Raw genomic sequence first — 11,074 nt, forward strand, 5'->3', positions numbered from 1 at the left:
GACGTTTTTGTCTGATTATGAAATGTTCAAAATGTAATGATGACACAGATTAAATCATTTTGTGTTTATAGTTTATTTATTTCATCATAAAAAATTAAATAGTAACATTTTATACAGACACAGACTGAATTTACAGTAAGAGACAGTTAGTCTGAGTTAAGTCCAGACCCAGACCCAGACCCAGACCCAGACCCAGACTCAGACTCAGACTCAGACCCAGACCCAGACCCAGACCCAGACCCAGACCCAGACCCAGACCCAGACCCAGACCCAGACCCAGACCCAGACCCAGACTCAGACTCAGACTCAGACTCAGACTCAGACTCAGACCCAGACCCAGACCCAGACCCAGACCCAGACCCAGACCCAGACCCAGACCCAGACCCAGACCCAGACTCAGACTCAGACTCAGACTCAGGTCCAGGTCCAGGTTCTAGCTGGTCTCAGTGGTCGAACTGATCTTGGACAAGTCTCCAAAAGAAACTGTGGCAGATCCTCGTTTGGACGGTTTAGCCTGAAAAGAGAGTTTGTGTTAAACAAGACTAAAGCAGGACTAAAGCAGGTCTAAAGCAGGACTAAAGCAGGACTAAAGCAGGTCTAAAGCAGGACTAAAGCAGGACTAAAGCAGGTCTAAAGCAGGACTAAAGCAGGACTAAAGCAGGACTAAAGCAGGACTAAAGCAGGTCTAAAGCAGGACTAAAGCAGGACTAAAGCAGGACTAAAGCAGGTCTAAAGCAGGTCTAAAGCAGGACTAAAGCAGGACTAAAGCAGGACTAAAGCGGGTCTAAAGCGGGTCTAAAGCGGGACTAAAGCGGGTCTAAAGCGGGTCTAAAGCGGGACTAAAGCGGGACTAAAGCGGGACTAAAGCGGGACTAAAGCAGGTCTAAAGCAGGACTAAAGCGGGACTAAAGCGGGACTAAAGCGGGACTAAAGCGGGACTAAAGCGGGACTAAAGCGGGTCTAAAGCGGGTCTAAAGCAGGACTAAAGCAGGACTAAAGCAGGTCTAAAGCAGGTCTAAAGCAGGACTAAAGCGGGTCTAAAGCGGGTCTAAAGCGGGTCTAAAGCGGGACTAAAGCGGGACTAAAGCGGGACTAAAGCGGGACTAAAGCAGGACTAAAGCAGGTCTAAAGCAGGACTAAAGCAGGTCTAAAGCAGGACTAAAGCAGGACTAAAGCAGGTCTAAAGCAGGTCTAAAGCAGGACTAAAGCAGGACTAAAGCGGGTCTAAAGCAGGACTAAAGCAGGCCTAAAGCGGGTCTAAAGCGGGTCTAAAGCGGGACTAAAGCGGGACTAAAGCGGGACTAAAGCGGGACTAAAGCAGGACTAAAGCAGGACTAAAGCAGGACTAAAGCAGGTCTAAAGCAGGACTAAAGCAGGACTAAAGCAGGACTAAAGCAGGTCTAAAGCAGGACTAAAGCAGGACTAAAGCGGGTCTAAAGCAGGTCTAAAGCAGGTCTAAAGCAGGTCTAAAGCAGGACTAAAGCAGGACTAAAGCAGGACTAAAGCAGGACTAATATTCTGGACAGTTTTGACCTGGGAGTCGTGAGGTTTCCAGCCAATCATATACAAAAGGTCAAATGTTGCAGGAATAGATCCATCTGGATTTCCGTACATCTCTGAAACACAAGAAAACAGGGTCAAACACAGGACCGGGACCGGGACCGGGACCAGGACAAGGACAAGGACTTGCCTTTGTAAACGGCGGCGGCTGCGAGGATGGAGTCTCGGTGCAGCAGTGATCTTCTGTTCCAGGCGCAGTTACTCTCCCCCATCCCTGAAACACAACCAGGTCCAGATTTGGTCCAAGTCCAGGACTAAAGACTCAGGAAAGGACTAAACCAGTACTCGACCAGGACTAACACAGCTCCACCTGTAAAGGCCCGTGCACACAGGACGCTGGGAGACAAAGAGGACTACTTCTCTTGGTTTTATCTTCTTTGAATATGACAAATACCATGTGCAGGGGTCAGTCAAGGTCACTCTGAGCCTCCTGAGTCTGGACATAAACCACATGTTTGTACCTTGTAAGTCGATGAGCAGTTCCATGAGTCCAGGATAATGAACCTGCAGCTCATCAGTGTCCTGCACAAACACACACAGCAGTGTGAAGAGGGGTCCATGTCCATGTCCATGTCCATGTCCATGTCCATGTCCTCGTCCATGTCGTAGTCCTGGTCCATGTCGTAGTCCTGGTCCATGTCGTAGTCCCGGTCCCGATCCTGGTCTAGTCTTGATCCTGGTCCTGGTCCCAGTCCTGGTCCAGTCCCGGGTCAGTACCACGGTCAGTACCACGGTCAGCACCACGGTCAGCACCACGGTCAGCACCACGGTCAGCAGGTCAGTTGCGGGTCAGCACCACGGTCAGCACCACGGTCAGCACCACGGTCAGCAGATCAGTCCCGGGTCAGTCCCACGGTCAGCAGGTCAGTGCCGGGTCAGTACCGCAGGTCAGTGCCGGGTCAGTACCGCAGGTCAGTGCCGGGTCAGTACCGCAGGTCAGTGCCGGGTCAGCACCGCAGGTCAGCACCACGGTCAGTTCCGGAGCAGCACCACGGGCAGCACCACGGGCAGCACCACGGGCAGCACCACGGGCAGCACCACGGGCAGCACCACGTGCAGTCGCGGGTCAGTACCACAGTCAGCAGGTCAGTCAGCGCCAAGGTCAACACCAAGGTCAACACCAAGGTCAACACCAAGGTCAGTCGCGGGTCAGTATCACGGTCAGCGGGTCAGTCCGGGTCAGCACCACGGTCAGCAGATCAGTCCCGGGTCAGTCCCACGGTCAGTTCCGGATCAGTACCACGGTCAGTACCGGATCAGTACCACGGTCAGCAGGTCAGTCCCGGGTCAGTACCACGGTCAGTTCCGGGTCAGCACCACGGTCAGTTCCATATCAGTACCACGGTCAGCAGGTCAGTCAGCACCACGGTCAGTTCCGGATCAGTACCACGGTCAGTCGCGGGTCAGTACCGCGGTCAGCGGGTCAGTACCGCCGTCAGCACCACGGTCATTACCACGGTCAGCAGGTCAGTCAGCACCATGGTCAGCACCACGGTCAGCACCACGGTCAGTTCCGGGTCAGCACCACGGCCAGCACCACGGCCAGCACCACGGCCAGCTCCGGGTCAGCAGGTCGGTCAGCAGGTCGGTCAGCACCAAGGTCAGCACCAAGGTCAGCACCAAGGTCAGTTCCGGATCAGCACCACGGTCAGCACCACGGTCAGCACCACAGTCAGTTCCGGATCAGTACCACGGTCAGCACCACGGTCAGCACCACGGTCAGCACCGCGGTCAGCACCACGGTCAGCACCACGGTCAGCACCACGGTCAGCACCACGGTCAGCACCACGGTCAGCAGGTCAGTCAGCACCATGGTCAGCACCACGGTCAGTCGCGGGTCAGTACCACGGTCAGCAGGTCAGTCCGGGTCAGTACCACGGTCAACAGGTCAGTCAGCACCATGGTCAGCACCACGGTCAGTCTCGGGTCAATACCACGGTCGGCAGGTCAGTCAGCACCATGGTCAGCACCACGGTCTGCACCACGGTCTGCACCACGGTCTGCACCACGGTCTGCACCACGGTCAGTCGCGGGTCAGTACCACGGTCAGCAGGTCAGTCCCAGGTCAGTCCGGGTCAGTACCACGGTCAGCAGGTCAGTCAGCACCACGGTCAACACCACGGTCAGTCCCGGGTCAGTACCACGGTCAGCAGGTCAGTCCCAGTCAGTACCACGGTCAGCATGGTGAAGCCGGTGCGTCCCAGCAGCTGTCCCAGGTCGGTGACGGCGGTGAACGGCGACACATGAGGCGAGAAGCCGCCCTCGCGCTCCGTCTGCGCCAGCTGCAGAGAACAGCGCAGCTCGTACAGAGAGTCGCCACCGGGCAGCGCCGCGATGAAGGCGCCGTCCGGCTTCAGCACGCGCCACACCTGAGGAGACGCTACAATCAGATGCCCTCCCAGAGACGGAGCAGGTCAAACGTCTCTGATTAAAAGACTTCCCAAAAGACGAGACGAGAGACAAAGTGTTCCAGATCATTGATCACATGTTGCTCTCATAGTTTGATCAGCGCTTTACATTTGGAGCCCATTATTATTCTCTCTCCTCCGTGTGACACATGAACATTTACTGCTGTAAAGCCCACACTTTACGGCAGGAAACTACTTTTGTTTTACACAACCTCACTCCACCTCACCCCGCCTCACTCCGCCTCACCTCGCCTCACTCCGCCTCACCTCGCCTCACCTCGCCTCACTCCGTCTCACCCCGCCTCACCCCGCCTCACTCCGCCTCACCTCGCCTCACTCCACCTCACCTCACTCCACCTCACTCCGCCTCACCTCGCCTCACTCCACCTCACCTCACTCCACCTCACTCCGCCTCACCTCGCCTCACCTCACCTGGCCTCACCTCACCTCACCCCACTCCGCCTCACTCCGCCTCACCCCGCCTCACCTCGCCTCACCCCACTCCACCTCACTCCGCCTCACCTCGCCTCACTCCACCTCACCTCACTCCACCTCACTCCGCCTCACCTCGCCTCACCTCACCTGGCCTCACCTCACCTCACCCCACTCCGCCTCACTCCGCCTCACCCCGCCTCACCTCGCCTCACCCCACTCCGCCTCACTCCGCCTCACCTCGCCTCACTCCGCCTCGCCCCGCCTCACTCCGCCTCACCCCGCCTCACCCCGCCTCACCCCGCCTCACTCCGCCTCACTCCACCTCACCCCGCCTCACTCCGCCTCACCTCACCTCGCCTCACCTCACCTCACCCTGCCTCGCCTCACCTCGCTTCACCACGCCTCACCACGCCTCACCTCGCCTCACCCCGCCTCACCTCGCCTCACCCCGCCTCACCACGCCTCACCTCGCCTCACTCCGCCTCACCCCGCCTCACCTCGCCTCACCTCGCCTCACCTCGCCTCACCCCGCCTCACCTCGCCCCGCCTCACTTCACCTCGCCCCGCCTCACCTCGCCTCACCCCACCTCACTCCACCTCACCCCGCCTCGCCTCACCCCGCCTCACCTCGCCTCACCACGCCTCACCCCGCCTCACCTCGCCTCACCCCGCCTCACCCCACCTCACTCCACCTCACTCCACCTCACCTCGCCTCACCTCACTCCACCTCACCCCGCCTCACCTCGCCTCACTCCGCCTCGCCTCACCTCACCTCACTCCACCTCACCCCGCCTCACCTCGCCTCACCTCGCCTCACCCCGCCTCACCTCGCCTCACCTCGCCTCACCCCCGCCTCACCCCGCCTCACCTCGCCTCGCCTCACCCCGCCTCACCTCGCCTCGCCTCACCTCGCCTCACCCCGCCTCACCCCGCCTCACCTCGCCTCACCTCGCCTCACCTCGCCTCCCCCCGCCTCACCTCACCACGCCTCACCCCGCCTCACCCCGCCTCACTCCGCCTCACCTCGCCTCGCCTCACCTCGCCTCACCTCGCCTCACCTCGCCTCACCACGCCTCACCCCGCCTCGCCCCGCCTCGCCTCGCCTCACCACGCCTCACCTCGCCTCACCACGCCTCACCCCGCCTCACCCCGCCTCACCACGCCTCACCTCGCCTCACCACGCCTCACCCCGCCTCACCCCGCCTCACCCCGCCTCACCCCGCCTCACCTCGCCTCACCCCGCCTCACCTCGCCTCACCACGCCTCACCCCGCCTCACCACGCCTCACCCCGCCTCACCCCGCCTCACCACGCCTCACCCCGCCTCACCTCGCCTCACCTCACCTCGCCTCACCCCGCCTCACCTCGCCTCACCTCACCCCGCCTCACCCCGCCTCACCCCGCCTCACCTCGCCTCACCTCACCACGCCTCACCCCGCCTAACCACGCCTCACCCCGCCTCACCTCGCCTCACCTCGCCTCACCTCGCCTCACCCCGCCTCACCTCGCCCCACCTCACTCCGCCTCACTCCACCTCACCTCGCCCCGCCTCACCTCGCCTCACCCCACCTCACTCCACCTCACCCCGCCTCGCCTCACCTCACCCCGCCTCACCTCGCCTCACCTCGCCTCACCACGCCTGACCCCGCCTCACCTCGCCTCACCCCGCCTCACCCCACCTCACTCCACCTCACTCCACCTCACCTCGCCCCGCCTCACTCCGCCTCGCCTCACCTCACTCCACCTCACCCCGCCTCACCTCGCCTCACCCCACCTCGCCTCACCCCGCCTCACCTCGCCTCGCCTCACCCCGCCTCACCTCGCCTCACCCCGCCTCACTCCACCTCACCCCGCCTCACCTCGCCTCACCCCGCCTCACCTCGCCTCACCTCGCCTCACCACGCCTCACCCCGCCTCACCTCGCCTCCCCCCGCCTCACCTCGCCTCACCTCACCACGCCTCACCCCGCCTCACCTCGCCTCACCCCGCCTCACCCCACCTCACTCCGCCTCACCTCGCCTCACCTCACCTCGCCTCACCTCGCCTCACCACGCCTCACCCCGCCTCACCCCGCCTCACCTCGCCTCGCCTCACCACGCCTCACCTCGCCTCACCACGCCTCACCCCGCCTCACCACGCCTCACCTCGCCTCACCACGCCTCACCCCGCCTCACCCCGCCTCGCCTCACCCCGCCTCACCCCGCCTCACCACGCCTCACCTCGCCTCACCCCGCCTCACCTCGCCTCACCTCACCCCGCCTCACCCCGCCTCACCCCGCCTCACCCCGCCTCACCTCGCCTCACCTCGCCTCACCACGCCTCACCCCGCCTCACCACGCCTCACCCCGCCTCACCCCGCCTCACCTCGCCTCACCCCGCCTCACCCCGCCTCACCTCGCCTCACCTCACCACGCCTCACCACGCCTCACCCCGCCTCACCCCGCCTCACCCCGCCTCACCTCGCCTCACCTCACCCCGCCTCACCCCGCCTCACCCCGCCTCACCCCGCCTCACCTCGCCTCACCCCGCCTCACCCCGCCTCACCCCGCCTCACCTCGCCTCACCTCGCCTCACCACGCCTCACCCCGCCTCACCCCGCCTCACCCCGCCTCACCACGCCTCACCTCGCCTCACCTCACCCCGCCTCACCCCGCCTCACCTCGCCTCACCCCGCCTCACCTCGCCCCGCCTCACTCCGCCTCACTCCACCTCACCTCGCCCCGCCTCACCTCGCCTCACCCCACCTCACCCCGCCTCGCCTCACCTCACCCCGCCTCACCTCGCCTCACCTCGCCTCACCACGCCTGACCCCGCCTCACCTCGCCTCACCCCGCCTCACCCCACCTCACTCCACCTCACTCCACCTCACCCCGCCTCACCTCGCCTCACCCCGCCTCACCTCGCCTCACCTCACTCCACCTCACCTCGCCTCACCCCCGCCTCACCCCGCCTCACCTCGCCTCGCCTCACCCCGCCTCACCCCGCCTCACTCCACCTCACCCCGCCTCGCCTCACCTCGCCTCACCCCGCCTCACCTCGCCTCACCTCGCCTCACCACGCCTCACCCCGCCTCACCTCGCCTCCCCTCGCCTCACCTCGCCTCACCTCACCACGCCTCACCCCGCCTCACCTCGCCTCACCCCGCCTCACCCCACCTCACTCCGCCTCCCCTCGCCTCACCTCGCCTCACCTCACCACGCCTCACCCCGCCTCACCTCGCCTCACCACGCCTCACCCCGCCTCACCCCGCCTCGCCTCACCACGCCTCACCTCGCCTCACCACGCCTCACCCCGCCTCACCTCGCCTCACCACGCCTCACCCCGCCTCGCCTCACCTCGCCTCACCTCACCCCGCCTCACCCCGCCTCACCTCGCCTCACCTCACCCCGCCTCACCCCGCCTCACCTCGCCTCACCACGCCTCACCCCGCCTCACCACGCCTCACCACGCCTCACCCCGCCTCACCTCGCCTCAACCCGCCTCACCTCGCCTCACCTCACCTCGCCTCACCCCGCCTCACCTCGCCTCACCTCACCCCGCCTCACCCCGCCTCACCCCGCCTCACCCCGCCTCACCTCGCCTCACCTCACCTCACCACGCCTCACCCCGCCTCACCACGCCTCACCCCGCCTCACCACGCCTCACCTCGCCTCGCCTCACCCCGCCTCACCCCGCCTCACCTCGCCTCACCTCACCACGCCTCACCCCGCCTCACCCCGCCTCACCCCGCCTCACCACGCCTCACCTCGCCTCGCCTCACCCCGCCTCACCACGCCTCACCACGCCTCACCCCGCCTCACCTCGCCTCACCCCGCCTCACCCCGCCTCACCTCACCCCGCCTCACCCCGCCTCACCCCGCCTCACCTCGCCTCACCTCGCCTCACCACGCCTCACCCCGCCTCACCACGCCTCACCCCGCCTCACCACGCCTCACCTCGCCTCACCCCGCCTCACCTCACCCCGCCTCACCCCGCCTCACCTCGCCTCACCTCACCACGCCTCACCCCGCCTCACCCCGCCTCACCTCGCCTCACCTCGCCTCACCCCGCCTCACCTCGCCTCACCTCACCCCGCCTCACCCCGCCTCACCTCGCCTCACCCCGCCTCACCACGCCTCACCCCGCCTCACCCCGCCTCACCACGCCTCACCTCGCCTCACCCCGCCTCACCTCACCCCGCCTCACCCCGCCTCACCTCGCCTCACCTCACCACGCCTCACCCCGCCTCACCCCGCCTCACCCCGCCTCACCCCGCCTGTCACAGCAGAGCCAGAGCAGATGAAGCATAAAATGCTTAATAACTGTGGCATCGACAAGCAACGCGTCGATGTAGCGACAAACGCTGCTAATGTGAAGAACGCCATGGGTGAGACGGGGGTGTGGTTTGGGCGGAGCACAGACACGGGGGTGTGGTTTGGGTGGAGCCTTGGACCCTGATCGGGACAAAAACCCTGATCGGGACAAATGATCGGGACAAAAACCCTGATCGGGACAAAAACCCTGATCGGGACAAATGATCGGGACAAAAACCCTGATCGGGACAAAAACCCTGATCGGGACGTCCCAAGTCCAAATACAACTTCTAATGAAAAAACTGGATTCAACTTTGATTGACAGTTGACAGTTTAGATCTGTGGACGTCGAGCTGTGGTTCTTTTGTTGAGTGACAGGTGCGTAGACAGGGGGCGGTGCTTGGTGCTCTTGCTGCCCTGTGATTGGCTGTTTCTCACCTGTCTGAGCGCTCCTGGCAGGTCGTTGACCCAGTGCAGACTGAAACACACGGGCAAAGTGTGAACTCAACATTCAATTATTACATTTTATTCTGTCTAAAAAGTAATAAAAAAATATGTTTTGAACCATTTTCCTGAAGCGAAACGACACAATTTAACACAAAAAACTGTAAAATGTCAATGGTTCTTGCATTTATGTTTTTATTAGAGAGAAATGAAGAGAGGAAAAGAGAAGAGTAGGTTTGTACCTCAAGTGGAATAAATAATAAAGACATTGTTAGAAAGGAAAGAATAAATGCGATTGTGATAAAAAGCGTGCGTTGACCTCATGCTGCTCAGGACCAGGTCAAAAGTGTCGTCTTTAAACGGCAAAAACTCTTCATCGGCCAAAACACGACGAGACGGGATTTCACTGGGTCTGAGACGCTTCTGAAGAACAGAGAGGTTTAGTCCTGGTTTAGTCCTGGTTTAGTCCTGGTTTAGTCCTGGTTTAGTCCTGGTTTAGTCCTGGTTTAGTCCTGGTTTAGTCCTGGTTTGGACCTGGTCCTGGTTTAGACCTGGTTTAGTCCTGGTTTAGACCTGGTTTAGACCTGGTTTAGTCCTGGTTTAGACCTGGTTTAGTCCTGGTTTAGACCTGGTTTAGTCCTGGTTTAGTCCTGGTTTAGTCCTGGTTTAGACCTGGTTTAGTCCTGGTTTAGTCCTGGTTTAGACCTGGTTTAGACCTGGTTTAGACCTGGTTTAGTCCTGGTTTAGACCTGGTTTAGTCCTGGTTTAGACCTGGTTTAGTCCTGGTTTAGACCTGGTTTAGTCCTGGTTTAGTCCTGGTTTAGTCCTGGTTTAGACCTGGTTTAGTCCTGGTTAAGTCCTGGTTTAGTCCTGGTTTAGTCCAGGTTTAGTCCAGGTTCAGTCCTGGTTTAGTCTGTTCTCACCAGACAGTTCGGGGAAATGTCGGTCAGATAAAACTGCTCCACTACGTCCTGGAAAACACAAGCAGATCAGTCAAAGTGTTTCAGACTCAGACTCAGACTCGGGACTCAAACCGGACTCACTGTGGTCAGGTGCTCTGCAATGAAGCTCCGCCCACAGCCCAGGTCCAGAGCCAATGGGAACGACCTGAGAGAGAGAGAGAGAAGGCAGAGTTTCACACTCAAGTCTTCCATTGAACGCTTCATGTGTTTCTATGGTTACGCTGTAACTCAGAGCCAGATCTCTCACATGCAGTTTCTCCCACAGAGACATAAAGACCGGCCCTTTAAGTGGTTCACCTGCAGTCTCTCACTTTAAAGTCTCAATCTGAACCCAGTCCGAGCCCGGTCCGAGCCCGGTCTAAAGCTGGTCTGAACCCGGTCTAAAGCTGGTCTGAACCCGGTCTAAAGCTGGTCTGAACCCGGTCTAAAGCTGGTCTGAACCCGGTCTAAAGGTCACTGACCGTGCCACGTCGTAGACTCTGTCGGCGACTCGACTGCCGACCTGTAAAAACACATGAACTCAGATTTTGACTTGTATTTGAGTAAAATCTAACACAACGTTTGAGTTCAAACTTAAATGACTCGTCCACGTTTAGTCTATATTATATTACACATATGTATTATTATACCACTATATTACACATATGTATTATTATACCACTATATTACACATATGTATTATTATACCACTATATTACACATATATATTATTATAACACTATATTACACATATATATTATTATACCACTATATTACACATATATATTATTATACCACTATATTACACATATATATTATTATAACACTATATTATATTACACATATATATTATTATAACACTATATTATATTACACATATATATTATTATACCACTATATTACACATATATATTATTATACCACTATATTACACATATATATTATTATAACACTATATTATATTACACATATATATTATTATAACACTATATTAT

The 11,074-nt window shown here is 59.5% G+C and overlaps 1 protein-coding gene across 1 annotated transcript in view; it reads right to left on the minus strand.

The window, feature by feature from the left end:
* Nucleotides 1-65: 65 nt before the first annotated feature.
* The window catches only part of ndufaf5 (NADH:ubiquinone oxidoreductase complex assembly factor 5), a 23,850-nt gene continuing 12,841 nt past the window's right edge, over nucleotides 66-11,074 (minus strand). Inside the window, exons 3-12 of the mRNA XM_072463514.1 lie at nucleotides 10,562-10,602; nucleotides 10,182-10,245; nucleotides 10,062-10,109; nucleotides 9,458-9,561; nucleotides 9,133-9,172; nucleotides 3,732-3,929; nucleotides 2,022-2,082; nucleotides 1,691-1,774; nucleotides 1,534-1,616; nucleotides 66-514 (exon numbers count right to left, since the gene is read on the minus strand). Of these exons, the coding sequence (XP_072319615.1) occupies nucleotides 434-514; nucleotides 1,534-1,616; nucleotides 1,691-1,774; nucleotides 2,022-2,082; nucleotides 3,732-3,929; nucleotides 9,133-9,172; nucleotides 9,458-9,561; nucleotides 10,062-10,109; nucleotides 10,182-10,245; nucleotides 10,562-10,602 (804 nt within the window). The 3' untranslated portion in view covers nucleotides 66-433. The remainder of the gene's footprint in view (nucleotides 515-1,533; nucleotides 1,617-1,690; nucleotides 1,775-2,021; nucleotides 2,083-3,731; nucleotides 3,930-9,132; nucleotides 9,173-9,457; nucleotides 9,562-10,061; nucleotides 10,110-10,181; nucleotides 10,246-10,561; nucleotides 10,603-11,074) is intronic.

This window comes from Eucyclogobius newberryi, unplaced genomic scaffold (assembly GCF_026437365.1).
Source record: "Eucyclogobius newberryi isolate DKJ021-1_F unplaced genomic scaffold, fEucNew1.0.hap1 SCAF_4, whole genome shotgun sequence".
Lineage (NCBI taxonomy): Eukaryota > Metazoa > Chordata > Actinopteri > Gobiiformes > Gobiidae > Eucyclogobius > Eucyclogobius newberryi.